We start from the raw sequence: 17,041 nt of genomic DNA on the forward strand, positions 1-17,041 counted from the left end.
TAAATTGCTGTATACGCATAATTTAATTCTAAAAAATATAATAATAAACCATAATTAAAATACATAGTATGGTAGAAAATTTAAGTAAAAAATGGTGTTATAAATACTAATCAAATTAAATTTATAAACGTATTCAACTACCTAATGAATATTCATATTATTACCGTATTCTTGTAAAAATTTATAATTTATAATTTATTATTATAACATTGAATTTCATAAAACATGATTGATTACGCAATAAACATCTTACACATATATAACAAACTATTAGTTTGAAAATTGACATAGACATATATACTATTTATGTTTTATATTTTAAAGTATCTTATTTTTATATTTGCTTAAAGGCTAGATTCTGGGCTAGATAGTAATATATTAAGTATGAATTATGATGATTAACAAACATATTTACTTTAAAAATAAACAATTTATTTTTTAATCATTACTTAATTTAATAATTAATTATTATTAATATCTTAACTTTTATGTTTAATTTAATAATCTACCATTTTAAATTTAGTAATCACATATTATATATGTTTATTATTATTTATTTCATAAGGTAAATATCAAGACCTTAAAATTCATAAAATTTAATAATAACATAGTGGTTCGCGTACCTGCCAACTTATGTTATTGTCATTGAAGTATCATTATAAAACTATATTCTGATATATAGATATAGCATCAATATATATAAATTAGTAAGACGCTGTCAATTCAAATGTGATAATTCACCGATATACGTGTACAAACGATACTTAAATTCCGATAAGAAAATATAACATTTCTTATCTAATGATAAAAATTTAAAAACAAACTAATTTCTGGGTCTTAGGCTCAGTTAGGGTAAAATCTTTCAATATTAAGTTCAAAAGCTAAATTTTTAATGCTTTTTAGTACTACGTATCTTTGTAAAATGTCAGTTTCGATATACAAAATTATAAAAACCAAATACTGAGCACGTTTATAAACACAGAAGATGTGCATCTTCAATTGGCTTCTATGACACCAGACATTGACAAACTTAGTCGTGAAAATCATGCACATTGCACATAATAGACATATACATGTAACAATTATTGTAATGATATTAATAATTATAAATAATATTTTCTTCAATTTTTTTAATATGTTTATTAAATATCTTATTACTCGTTATCTCATGAACATTTCGTAAATAGGTAAATAAAACTAAACGTCAAATATTTCTTGGGGCTTCATGAGAAACTATTGCTTAAAAAAAGGCTTCATGGCTGAAAAAAATTTAGGAACCTAGTCATCTCATTGTTATCAAAATAAATACGTTATTTATACATACAGAGACTTTAATGCAAAAATTAACGTGAAAATTAGTGGATTCGGTCTGAATTTCTGTTTTCTACGTTTAAACTATATTGAAAATATTCATTCCATATTATAAATCAAAAAATTTTAAATAATATATAATTTATAAAACCGCAATTGTCATCATAAATCTCAAAAAGTTAGCCATTAATAATTAATAAAGTACTCATCGTATATTAATAAATGTAGGTAAACAAATATGGCCCAAAAACAAAGAAATATAAACTTAAAATATCACATAATATATTATATCAACAACATATTATTTAATTATATTTAATAACTGCAGTTTCTAATTAATTTTATCAATTTATGTAAGCATATTAATTATTTTTTGCTTTAATAATTCAATAACTATGTCCACTAATATTTTTTTTTATTATATAAGGCATAATAGTATATATATATATATATTATGTAGATAATAACAATATAATGTTAATACATCTCTCTGATAATTAAAACATTGTAAAATCCTTATTTGGTTTCGTGTGTCCTAAAGTTTTTTAATAATGTTTCACTATAAGTTAGAAAATGTATACAAACCTAAATATGAATTCAAATAACATATTAACACAGAAATTAAAATTTCTGATTGCTGCAGATTTTCATTAAATAGAATTTATTGAAAAATCACTTAAATTGTCCATTAAAATATTATTTTAATAGGTAGTCTTGAAAAACATGACATAAAACAAATTGTCATTAAACGTAAACATTGATTTATTTTAACAAAACTATGTGTAAACCCGGTCTACTGAATAACATTTCACGAATACAATTAATTTATTTCGAATTCAAAGACACCTCTCTCCCAAGACTTCATTCTTAATATGTTTATGTGTTACAAACGTAACGTATTATTACATAATATAAAATTGAACATTCCTTTGCATGAAAATTAAATTGTAAAAGGTGAATAGAATTCATGATATAAATGTGAAAATATACAAGGTAAAATAATCCTACAGTAGAGATTTTTTGATCCATTTTTAGTATGAAAAAAAAATAATAAAATACCAGTCTCTCGTCGACGACCTACAATCTACATGAGAATATTTATTATTTTTGATCGTAAAATATTCCAAAGTAAGCTCTCAGATCGAAAGAAACATTTTACACACGTATATAGACATCTCGATCACATAAGAATCGTATAAATAAGAATATTTGAATTCTCGGACAACCCCGATATGTTCGAATATTCATGATACATAACCATTAACCATAGTACAATAATAATAAAATCCCCAAAAATATTATGTATTTATATATGATGCATATAAAATAAAAAAATATCAAATAATGAAAAAGTAAAACTGATAAATTAATAAACAACTTAATAAAAAAAAACATTTGCTTTTTACTAGTTACAACACATTTTAATTAGTTTGTAAGTTCACTGAAATGCGTTTGTAACTCAAAAATACATTGACTTTAAAATATAATTTAATTTAGTCATGAATAACTCTCGAAAGTCTTTGCTTCATATTTTTAAAAAACTTTTATGTTTCGTTAGTTTTACATCAAACTATGCAGTTATTATACCCTATTTATCACTGTTATTCCTACAATGCACACCAAACAAAAGTTGTTTATAGTATTCACTTTAGTCATTGTTTTAATTCCACAAAAATATTGGCTTAATACTCAATATATTCCAAGGGACTATTCACTTTAAAAAACCCAAAAATCTTATCATAACACAATCAGTATGATTACCAAGAATTAACTAAAAATACTCATTCATGGATTAATATTAATATCTATACAATACATCGATTTAAAATAATAATCATTGTTATAGAAAAATGAGTATAAATCATACAATATGTTTGAAAAATTATGTTATGATTTCCAGAAATATAAAAATTTTAATAAATATAAATTTAAGCATATACATAAATGTATAATGTAGAGTTATATCAACGATCGATCATCCATCGCAAAATCAACTTTAAAAAATAATTATTAAAGTCTCAAATATAAAATATATTAAAACAATTAATCTACTTATAAGTACGTATATCTATATAACAAAAATTTGGCTTATAATTATTATCATATCTTTTACTGGAATCCAATTTTAATAAAATAATTTAAAAAATAAAAATCTTAATGTATAATCGTTTTACTATATGAAATGAATTCAAGAATATATTGTTGGTGTATATACATATTACATATGACATAAAATTAATAAAATAGTCAAATAATTTTGTTTTCAAATATTTTAAAATGAGGATAAGTTTAAGTTGAGGATATAAATTATACGTATAAAGATAGTGCTATACAATAATATCCAAATACATTTATCTTGTATTAAATGTAGAGAATTTGTCGAAATTTCACGTGACACAGGTTTTAGGATGTAATCTACGCAGAAAAGCACATTTATATTCGATTCAAAATTCAGATAACTACGAGCTATCCAAGAGTTAAGAGAAAAATATTCTAACATAATACATTCATTCTTATTTCACACGATAAAAACAACTTTAATGTCAGCTTAGCATATTTTGTATACAAATGAATAAATGGCTATTACAATTCATCTTACAATAATTTTTTACCAAAAAAATTAAATGTTTTTTTTTTTTTTAATAAATGCTTTTATGAATTTATTTATATCAAAAATCAATATGCTGAAAAAAACTTGATTAAAACAAGCTTTTGTAAGTTTTTATTATCAAAATCTATATTTCAAAAAATTTCAAAACAATCGTTAAGAAGTGCATAGTATCTCATAGATGTCTTACTATAGTTATTAAAAAACTGAAATTTTATAAATAATTATTTCGCAATATGTATTAAGATGATTAAAAAAAAACATTTAAATTTTTTCGAATAATTTATGTTGTATCTATAAAAGATTTTATTAATATTTTTTCTTCTTCTTATTATTATTTTTTATCGTAATAGATCCAATATGCAACTAATACTTTAGTTGAATAGCTTTCCAAGTACTATAGAAATGTTCAATTTGATATGGATAAAGGGATATCGTGCCATCGTGGTAAGGGTAAAATGATTGTCAAACTGAAATCAATAGTCTATTTCCATTTATAAAATGTATGCGAATATTTAAAATTGATCTTTGTTAAGTTATAAAAAAAATTAATATATTTCATCCAAACAATAGATGAATATTATTAATGAATTTAACTGTCGATTTGACAACAAACCAATTCCGTTCATTTATTCAATCATTCAATTATTTTTCTTGAACTAAAAACTAACCATTAAACCTAAAATCAAATAGAACTTGTCAAGAGTCAAATGACAAAGTGTTCAACCGATGGATGAACATTTGATTAAATTTTAACGAAAAGCGTCGTGTTAGCACAAAATAATGATTTCAAATAGGATATTTTATTTGTAATTTCTCCAATATAGTTGTAGACAAAACATTATTAGCAAATTAAAGTAAATATAATTTCTGTACGATATTTTCTGCATACAACGTATTTTAATAAACATTACCGATCAGAAAATCCAAAACGTTTAAAAAATTAAAATTATTTATCATAATATACTATCAAAATATTAAAAATATTCTCTATACTAATTTTGTTTTTAAATAAAAAACATTTAGTATTAAATATAATATTTAAGTCATTAACTTTATAATCAAGCCGAAAATGCGACTGAGTCTAACGCTAAACAAAATAGACGGCACAATTAACAGCCGTTAAACAGTAACACTATACTATACATATGAGATGTCACAATTATGATGTCCAGAGTCCTCGTATGTATATACCTAATCGGGTAATAAAATATTGTAAAGTTTGTAACAAGTCGTAACCAATATTAATGGATAAATAATCAAATATGACTTATTATTTTAAAAACCAAATTATTTTTGTTTTTATCGATAAACAATAATATTATATAGCTTATAAGTTATAAAAGATCATAACGTGTTCATCAAAAATAAATATTTTAATCAAACTTGATAACAATATTGTACCATAGAGACCATAACTAAACAAAAAAATACGATTCTATACTGTTTTTTGCAACATATTCAATATATATTTTTAACTATATTTAACTTCTATATTTCTATAACATATAAGTTCAACATCACACAAGACGATTTAATTTAATAACTTTAAGATGTTTACTAACTGCAAACAGGTAAGTTTTGTTCTTCTAGAACAAACTGCATAAAAACAACTTTAGTCTTAAGATTAAACTTTCTGTATAATTTCGAATAAAACAATTTATTTTTGTTTGATAATAAACAAATTCTTTAGGATTCCATACATAAATATATACAATAAGTAATATGACGTAGAGGATTTTATAGTTTTCAAATATATAATTTATTTAAATATACGAACATACATTAATACACATTATATTTGGTATAATAATGTCTAAAATGTTATTCCATTTTAATCAAAATATTTAGTTTAATTTATAATATTTTGAACGGATTGTAAACGTAATCATTTTATACCGGTTATCCTACTTGAAATCTTTAATGTGAACAAAATTCCTTTCAAGAAAAATACATAACATCTATTAAACAAAGAAAAACTTATAATCTTTTTTGTTGAAAATTAAAGCGACATAGAAAAACAGAAGTAACGTATACGTATTGTGCAAAATCGGCGCCGTCTAGTCAGATAGGATTTTTTTACGAAACAAATTGCCAAATACAAAGTTTTTTCCTCGTAGTATATATAATTCTCTCTGAAATGTGAAAGATGGGTATGTAAAGTAACTTAGATTAATAGCAGTTGGTTGTTACTTTTTACGTTGTACAACCCATGATAAAGAACCCGGTCGATCGGTTCTAAAGAGTGGTGTGCTATGGTTATTTGAATTGAGAGATTGAAAAAACCTTTGTTCATAAATCTCTGAATCCCGTACACAGCATGCATATGTGATGTAACCTATATTAACTATATAAAATATATACATAAAAATATATATAGTTTTAAAAAAAAACAGAATGAAGGTAATTTTAAAGCTAGTGTTAAGGTCTAAGTTCAGAATATGTTCAGGCTTTTAGATTTTATACATTGAAATTACATACCTCTATGCGTAAATAAAATAATTTATCATATTTTAAAACATATACTCTTGAGCATGATTGGCTAAAATATAATTGAATCAAATTTTAAAAACTATTCAATAAATTAATCCAGCTGAATATACAAAACATTTGTAAACGTATTATAATAATACATTATACATTTTTATCATCATATATTTTTTTTAATATATCTACTATAACAATTTTACCTATTCATACATATTTTATATAATATTCTTAATTTTTAAATGTATATTTATTACCATTTAAATTAATTGAGTATAATATTATAAATAATTATTTTATACTGAATTATATATAATATAAATATAATAAATAAATTATTGTGATTCTATTTTTAAGTTTCCCTATTTCCATCAGCGTCGATGATTATGGTATAGACAACATATATTTTCATAAAATAATATCAGCCTAAATAATATGCTAATTATTAGCAGCTAATCCAAAAACTAAACACTAATGAGAATATAACTGCAAAACAGTATGGTTCCACATAAAGTAATACTTCGTTGCTATACGAAATTTAAAAATTCGTCGTAACCAAGCTGGAGAAAAAAACGTTTTTAGATGAGAAATCGCATTAAGTTTATGCAAACGAATAATTGAACACAACTTGTTTTTCTAAACTAACTTAAACCTCGAACCGATGAAATAACTTTTAATACATGACCTAAACTTTTGACCGAATATTGCTTTCATATTTTATGGAAACGCGCACATTATTTTTACTCTGGTTACTACTCATCTCTTGTACATAATAAATATATAGCTGTTTTGTTAAGACTGACGATTTCTTCCCTATTAAATATTTATCATCTACCCGAAGTCTGTAATTATTATTGCAGTAAACCATGACCCAGTCATTTTACTGTATGGTACCCATAAACAGGATCTAATGGAGAGAAAAGGAAGGGATACACAGTTATAAATTATTTTCCTAATGCGGCCACCCTAAAAAGATTCAATGATTAATGGCCTCAGAAACATAAAAGTAGGCCTATCTTTAACATATTAAAACAACCAACGGCATTCATTTTTCATTGGTATTAAATTTGTGTTTCACCAAAAATGACGTTTATATTAAACGTGTAAATAAATAAATACACATAGGAACTCATAGGTATTAGTTGAACTTACCTTATTAGTTTGATATTGCCCTACAATATACCACGAATATCAAAATGTATGTTATATATTATAAATATCTATCAAATTGTTTGTGTAAAGGATACATTCGTAAAGATCCATTTTTAGTACCAATGGCCAACAATCGTTGTATGGGGTCAAATGCAAGAGCAGTCGGCTGGTACGGAAAACCATGACGAAACGTCTGAAAGAATACAAAACAAAAAAATATTCTAATTAATGTTGTTTTTTTGTTTATTATTATTATTATTATTATTGTACAAAATATAATATTTTTTAAATGCATGAGCATGCGACGTAAAATTAACGAATCAACTTCATTTACTGAAAATAAACTATAATAAAGCACTAAGTTAACCTAACGCTTGGGAATTAGTTTATTGTTCTATTTGTCTGAAAAATTTTATAATAGAGTATCGGATATTTTATTTTATTGTTCAAGACCATGGATCAAATTATAATATTATTTGTTTTACAAATTATAATATTTTGATATATTTCTTGAAGTACCCAATTTGTATTTTTTTTTTTAGTAAATGAAAAATAGAATTAGGTAGATGGTTAGTTTTAATTTGATTTTTTTCTGTTGTTTTATTTTTAAATTATAAATTATACGAATAACTTAAATTTTAAAAGCAAATATCTCTTCTAGATCAAGAGTCCCTATAATTCTTCTTACATTATAACAAAAAATTAATAAAGACATAATTAAGTTTTTATTAACTATTAAAAACTATTATATGTGTGTGTGAATATATATATATATGTATATAATATACGATATACAAACAATAGTCAGCGCGAATTTATAATTAACTAAAATCAATTAAAAACTATAACGTTATCATTAAATTTAAATAGACTATACATTATTTTTATTCAAAAAAATAGAATATTAGAAGATTTTTCTATTTACTGGTGTATTATTATGTAAGAAGTATGTATATAAAAAGTTCTTATATTTTTCATTATGGTATATTTATATAATTATATAAATATAACATATAATGTAACATGTAAATGTAACTATATTACTATAGTAAAATATCAAATAAATGAATCACATACTTGATTAAAAATAAAATATACAATACATAACAAATATCACTTTTTAACGAGTCATTGTTAAACATAAGTGAGTAGACAGTAGTTAGTATATAAATGTATGATTAAAACATGACTAATTAATATTTGTAGAAAAGACTTAATACTACCAACTAAAAAATTTTTAAAATTAACTTATTGCGTAGATATTATGATGTCACTGTAGTTTTCACAATCATAATACTATGATTACGAAAAATTTTATTTTTGACAGAATAAAAATGACTTAAAATTAAAATTAGACTTAACTTGAAGGCTGTACCTATGTGAACATTTATAAATTGATTATACCAAAATCCATCCAATGTCTATAAAATATTGTTTATTTGTGTGTTGTGTCCGACCACCAACAGGCTACAATGAAACGCGTATTACAACTCATCATTCGTATTATTGTACATCAAATACATTAAAAATGTCTATGTTTAATTATATATTGTTACAGTAAACAGTATCTGTCATAACATGTATACATAGATCAAACATTAAAAAAAAATACATTTTATTACTATATTATACATATAGCGACTGACCGGTTTGAGTGTATACGTGTAGAAGATATAATAAACGACACTATAGTTACAAAATCAATTTAAAAGCCCTATATTTACGGAAAATAAAAACAATTCAAACACTTACACTTTCCTACATAGACGCTGCACCCGTACGAAAAATTCTTTGGCACTTGCCATATAATACCTTATCGACAGCGATATATTTATTATACATATGCGAGTCGTTCTTTGTAATTTTAACAAGATTGGAAGGTGTAAGAAAAAATATACACCGTGAAGCAATTAAAAATCAAGTCCATTTTCTCTCATTAAATTAACATCATATACGTGTACCTATCTATGTATATAAATATATTATACGAAGTATACGTACATATTACACTCACATTAAGAAGACGCCGTATACCTATTATCTAGCAAATTACAATGCTTTTATTGATATTATCATTTTAAAGTGAGTTATGAACATTTTAAAGCTGTTATGTGTTACATACCCACTGTAATATCAATAAAATCATATGTCATTTTCTTACCTTTAAATTTGATAATAGGTAAATTTACTCTAATACACAGATAAAGATAATAAAAAAAGTTTATTATCTATATCTGTGCTTTAATATTAAAGCTAACATCACAAAATGTGTTCTGCAGAACGAAAATGTGTTATGATGTACGTTAGTAAGACAGAGACAACATATGCGAGTGTGGCGTCATCTTAAGTATTATTGCCATTTTTCAAATCGCTAATATACCACCCTTCATCAAGACGACAAGATAATATAATCCCATGGACGCAGTTTTTACGACCCATTAATAACTTTTCTGGAAAAACGCCGATACCGCGATAGTAAGAGTGCGGCGAGAACGCCACTGCTATGCGGGAACCGTATTCGGAAAAGTGATTCGGTCGCTTTATCAGCGTTTACGAGGAATTGACATGAAAAGTGCACACAGTGCAATATATATATATATTGCTTGCGCAGGTTATTATATATTATCTATAGTTATACAATATACACAGTATACATACATATTATTATTACGCATCGAGCTCATGTAACTTCAAATTTCTAACTGCAGGAGAGTATTAAAAAATCTAAATATAATTTTTTTTTATTTTTTTTTTTTTTTTGATTAATGAATGATATACAATATTAAATATTATGAATACAACATCAGACGTAAAAAAAATTATAAAACCGTGTGAATATCGACACTCGATACGCATGATGACACCTTTTACGTACATCTCAAAACCATATCAATTATGCAAACTTTAAACTGATGTAAATAATTTACAATTTTCAAAGGAGTATGCAAAATCTTAAATATTATACAATTTATTAAACAAATGACGAATATAAAAATGAGATATCATCCTAAAAAATTAGTTTGCATAAACGTTTAATGTTTTTACTTTAGAGTGTACGCTGAAAATGACAAAACGGTTTCTTTTATTCATGTATACACGTTATATATGCAACATTTATATCTATGGTATGATCGATGACTGTTTTGACCCAATGTTCAAAACGGTAAAAAGATGAAATGAAAAATATGATCACACTTTAACGGTCTCGTGGCCAGAACTCAAACATACAAAAATAAATCGAAAAACACACGGCCGAATAGGTTAATGATACCACAAAATTACTACTTCAGCAAAAGGGAAATATTATTATCTTAAAATCTAGTAATGAAAAAATATATTATACACATACTGTTATATTATACAATTTCAATTTGAAATCCTAGTCAGCCATAGAACTGAGTACTTGATTAAATATAGATGTGAAAAAAAGTATCAATAACGAAAATCATAAAGTTTGTATTTTTGTAATAATATCACTCTTCTAATTTTGTATTAATGAAATATATGTAATTTATAGATTAAAATCAGCTGAAATACAATTTATATAACATAATGTGTGGTAAATGGTAATAAAATATACTTCAAGAAAAGTTCCCTTTGTGGTTAATTTATATATTAATAAGATTTTGTGAGGTAGTATATACTATATACTACACGTTTTGAATTAGAACTTATAAAATACTTTTTTGCATAATACTTCCGTATTTAATAGTTATATACCTACATAAAATTTTTATTGCCACAATTTAAAATATTATGAACTGATATAGTTGATTGATACTCATTTTTAGAATCACACGGTTAAATACCACTTAATATTAAAATTGAATTGTATTATATACATAGAATGGTAAACATGTAGTACTTATATATATATTATATATATATGGACAAAAGTTGTAAAAAATGTACTGAACACTCATAAAGTATGTCAGCTAGATAATTTAACGATACTTTGAAATAAAGCTTAGAAAGTCTACCGAAAAAAAAATGTATATTATAAACCCTCCAACACCTTTCGTCCCATTTTACTTTTACAAACGTACACAATCATTATAATAAGTTCAACGATCAGTCGCATTAACGACATTTAAAGAATTTTTCTCTTTATTTCTAAAGTTGTCCAATACATTTATCACAGACTGTAAATACTTTACTGATAAAAGTGACATTATGTGATGTGATGTTATTCCAATTCCACGTCCTTTGCTATCAATCTTAGTAGAATACTGTAAAACGCCCTTCTAAAATAAATAAAAACTAAAAAGTTCCTTTGGCTATTATTTTTTACTCTTGACGTGTCGATGTTTTTTAGAAACCACGTACATCGATTAACCATCAATTGAACTATATTTTTTCTGAGGAATATAAAGATAGCCTTAAAAAAAATTTAACATCATACGGGTATGTTTACTATTATTTGTAAACAGTCAAAACGAAAAGGGCTTGTAAATAAACCTTCTACACATTATACATATAACTTAAAACTCTAGACGCTAATAATATATGCATCTATATCAATAAAATTACATTGATTTGTCCACCAATCATTATTTAAGGAAACATAAATTATGTGTAAAAACACTAAAAACAAATAACTAAAATCACATTTTTAAGATACAAAGGCTATTTTATCAAATATTTGACATATTATACTAAGGTAATGTAACCCCGGTTAATCGAAAGCTCCTTTTCAATTGTTATAAATTATCATAAATTTGTAATTGTGAGACCATGGACGCCGATTACCCTTTTAGGTACGGTAAAAATTTCGCAATACAATATAAAAAAAAAAGGAGGATGATTACAGCCTGCTGAGAATTTCTGAGACCGGAAACCTTGGAACATTTTGTTCTACATTTGTATTTAACTATGGGTCATTAATTATTATTCTATTCATATTACTATAACTATAGGTAGGTATAATTAATAGCTGTATAATAAATAATAATATATACATGATATAGCTATATATTACTTATTATGTAAATTTAGTATCGTCTATATTTTGCGTGTAATTATTTAGATGGGTAAAGATCCGGGTAATATAAATAACATTTGGAGACAAATTTACTCGACTTTAATTTTAGGCTTTTGAGTTTTTGTAATAAATTTTACAAAAAAAAAAAAACTTAAATTTCACAATTAAAATGAATACAAAATCATGACATGCACTTTTTAAAAGTTACCTAATTATTGTATGCCACTAAAAATTGATAAATAAATAATAAAACATTTCCCAAAAATTAATTGCACAATTTTTCATAAAAGAAATCAACAATCTATTTTAAATTAATTGTACGTTGATAAAATAAAAATATAAACTTTTGCAATTTGTATAGATTTTAAGTATTAATTACAATAATTAATGATATCATTAATTATACTTGAAACATTAATACATGTGTGTCATAAATAATTAACCATCAAAAACAAAAGTTTGTAAAAGTTTGCGATTGTTTATGTTGAATAATATTATTTGACCACCATTATCATGAAAAATTATTAAATTTAAGTGCATTTTTAACTGTTTCACCATGTACATTAAAATTGATTCTATTGATTATGAAAACTTTTTATAATCAAGGAACATACTATGTATATTGTATAATACTATAATGTATAATTTTGTAAAAATAAAATGTTTAACTCATTTTAAATATTTTAATGGTTTTTCGGTAGATATAAAAATACAAATTTAAAGTTTAAAAAAAAATAGCATTATTAATATTATTATTATTATAGTTTTATACAAAATATATAATATAGTTTATGTTATTATTATTAATAATGTTATATATATATATTAATTATTGATACCTCATGTGTATATAAACGAACTAAATAATGTAATTACATTCAAATTCTGTAATACAAGATTCTAAAAAACATTTAATAGTCGGTAGATCGTAGGTAGAAGTTACATAATATACTATATGGTACAACATTAAAAATCTACGATCGTATATTTCTCAATACTCGTTAACATTTAGATATATTGGTTTCAGATCCAATTCCAATTGAAAGTAGAAAATGTTTGTCAGAAATTATAGGTCAGTCGGGTTTCATTTCAAAATGAATTTTCACTCGTATCTATTTTCACTTTCATTTTCATCATTGTTTTTACTATTGTTTATTTATTTACTTTTTTTTCTTCTAACAGCGATATCATTTTCTAGAGTGAACGATAGCATTCATTTTTATGACACGTGCAACCGTTCAGAGAATTATCGCCTCGCACAGCGCATATTTTTAATAAAAATTCGTTCAAGGTTTTTATATTGTATACACTAGATTTAATTTATGAAATAATATTCAACATGAATAAAACAACAATATATATATATAATATAGTCAGAAGTGAAAAATGCTGTCACATGTTGCAAAATACAAAAAAAAAATTTCATCTATCTATCACTTTATATAACAACATATAATATATTGCCAGAACAAATTGCGGAAAAATTGTGTTCATTCAATACAAATATGAATATTCAATATTACCATATTACAAGTTATAACAGATAATAGAATATATTAGCAAAAAGCCGATTATTATTATTAAATTCGTAGATTTGAATAACAAAGTTCGAATTTTGTGCTACGAATAATTACTTAGTAATTAATTAGGTAATGGTTTCTGGATCTACAACTTCAGTAGTCTAAAATCCAATTCGATATTTATGGTTTATTTAAATAATCCAATAACAAACACCACATAGTAAATCAAAAATATCTCTGATCTGAATTATTTTTTTTATATGCCCAATTATAATAAGTAGTTATAAAAAAAGCAATATTACCTCCTAATACACAAAAGATGCAAACATTTATACTAACCTTACATTAAAAAAAATTGTCAAAAAATAATATTTTATGAATCTGAAATCTAAATCAACATTATTCTAACGTTATTAATTTAACTATTACGTTAATTACCAAATGGCAAATTGTATACATAATACAACTATTATGAATCATTTTAAAAACTGGTTTATAATTATACTTCACAGAAACATAATTAATGAGGTGTTGGATATTTTATGAAAACTCATAAATCACGTTTGCTTTTCATCCATTGAAAACACCCTAGTATTTTATGTTTGATTAGGAGGATCGCACTGGATGAAGAAAGATGCCCGAGGCACTGTATTAAAGCATTCACGAATAACCCTTTTTTTAATGAGCATATAATATTATTTCATACCAACGACTGTCCGAGTGAATGGTTGAGACTCGAAACCCAAAATAAGACCGATGAGATATGGAAATAGACGGTTATACCCCCTAGACAAAGATAAAAAAAAAAAGGAACTTGTACGTGACAATGATAGAACGAGGATAAATGTAACTATACTTATTACTAATGATCAAGACTAGGATTTATATCTTATATTTTTTTTTTGTGACTTCTGATTATTGATTTTATCAGTAATGTCCACAAATTACCTCATGATGAGATAAATGATGGTGTTTTTATTTTGCATGGTTTTGCATATTTTGGATAAAATGCATATTATGCATTATTATGGTTTTTTTTTTTTTTTTTTTAAACATCGATTTTATTTTTATTAATACAATTCTATGGTACAATAGATGTGCGATAAAAACTTTTGTCAATATAAATCAATGCTACGATCTAATCGTTAATCATTTATATTCGAAAACTTAAAAAAATATGTGGTCGTAGCATTTAACACACGTATTTCCACTATTGAATGGTGAATTATAAATTTTATTTCTCAATTACATTATATTAAGACAAACGGCCAATCACTGATGTATCACTTGTGTTAATCTTATAAAAATTTAAAAGTATATTTTTGCATATTTTTTTATTGTATACAAATCCTAGCCTTACTTATAATGTATAATGTATAATGTATAATTACACGTTACAATATGTGTAATACGAGGTGATTCAGGAATCATGCTCACTCCCCTCCTCCTCATTTTTTCCAACTAATGAATTTATTTAAGTTGAAATTTATGGAATTTTTAATTATATTTAAGAATTGAATTCTAAATTATTTCGATTTTTATCCCATACCAATATTTAGCAACTTTTTTTTTTATTATAAAATAAGCAAATAATTTTTTTTAAATGTAGATATATTTAAATCAAAATTTGAACAAGAAGTTTCTGAATTATTACCATTTGTACATTGAGGGTAAAATAATAATATTTTTAATTTTAGTTTTTACAAAAATATAAATTAAGTACATAGATTTAATAATTGAAGTTATAAATGTTGATATAATAATAATTACTTAAGACTTCAAATCATCATAGACCCATATCTTGCATACATAGACCTAAATTTCAGTAGTTACAGTGATCATTTGAAAAAAAAATTTGTATTAGATACCACGGATACTCTTTAATTGGTATAAAAATCTTAGTATTTAAAAAAAAATAGTTCTATATACTAATTCCAAGAATCGGTATATTAATAAGTTCATTATTAAAGGAAAAATTGAGGAGAACGTGTTTTGTTTATATAAATATCAATATAATATAATATAATCTACCGTGATAAATATATATTATATATACAAATACACAGAGACATAAGAAATGAACGGTTGCACCACAACGTCGCATCCACGTGTCGCGGAAGTTTACCGTAGTCGTCGGGAGCAGCTGTGGCGTCATCGTCATAAGCTTCCGAGTGTGGATGGAGAAGGGTTCATCTACAAACGGGCGAAATACGCGGACAGTCATGACAGTATTGCCCTCTATGATAGTCGGACCAAAACTATTGTTTAATAAACAGTACGGTTGATCTTACAAGTTTTCCCCCACGTGTACTTCCAACTTGATAAAACTTAACGGGTTCACCCTGTATATGCACACATGTACACCTATTGGCTATTTATGTTGGCGATGCTGTAGGTATACTATGCCAACCGAGTGGCATCGGTACCACCGGACAACAATAACTAACCGTTTATTTGGTGTGAAATGTTATATCTATTTGATATATACACAGAGCAACATACACCACTCGGGAGCAGTAAGGTAAACGACATCGTGTAATCCCAAACACCGTTGGTAAAGCTGGTATAGAACATCTATTTCCCTATGGAAACGTTAACCTCCAATTTTATAAAAACGTAATTTATATTAAACAATCGCGGCATTGGATGGAGACGATAGAGGGCATAAGACTTACGAACCCAAAATATAATGTAACGTATATCATATTATTGTTTAATATTGTATAATATTGTGCACTACAGCCATTTTCTCATTAATACTGCAAAACAAAATATACAGATTTAAAAATAAAAATATTAATATCTCAAAGGTCGAAAAATTCGAAATAATGAATAATAAATTATATCCAATTCTAAGAAGTATCAAAATAAATACGATTGTTTCAAATTTAACAGTTTAATGTGTATGATGTATGATGAAAAATGTATTGTATTTACTAAATAAATTAATAACAAATTTCTGTTTATGTATTATAAATTATA

The 17,041-nt window shown here is 24.6% G+C and overlaps 1 protein-coding gene across 4 annotated transcripts in view; it reads right to left on the bottom strand.

The window, feature by feature from the left end:
• LOC113555917 (syntaxin-binding protein 5) overlaps nucleotides 1-17,041 on the bottom strand; it is a 137,298-nt gene that overhangs the window by 95,276 nt on the left and 24,981 nt on the right. For all 4 annotated transcript variants that reach the window (XM_026960537.1, XM_026960536.1, XM_026960538.1 and 1 more), the window contains exon 2: nucleotides 7,654-7,751. In XM_026960537.1, the coding sequence (XP_026816338.1) occupies nucleotides 7,654-7,751 (98 nt within the window). The remainder of the gene's footprint in view (nucleotides 1-7,653; nucleotides 7,752-17,041) is intronic.

This window comes from Rhopalosiphum maidis, chromosome 4 (genome assembly GCF_003676215.2).
Source record: "Rhopalosiphum maidis isolate BTI-1 chromosome 4, ASM367621v3, whole genome shotgun sequence".
Lineage (NCBI taxonomy): Eukaryota > Metazoa > Arthropoda > Insecta > Hemiptera > Aphididae > Rhopalosiphum > Rhopalosiphum maidis.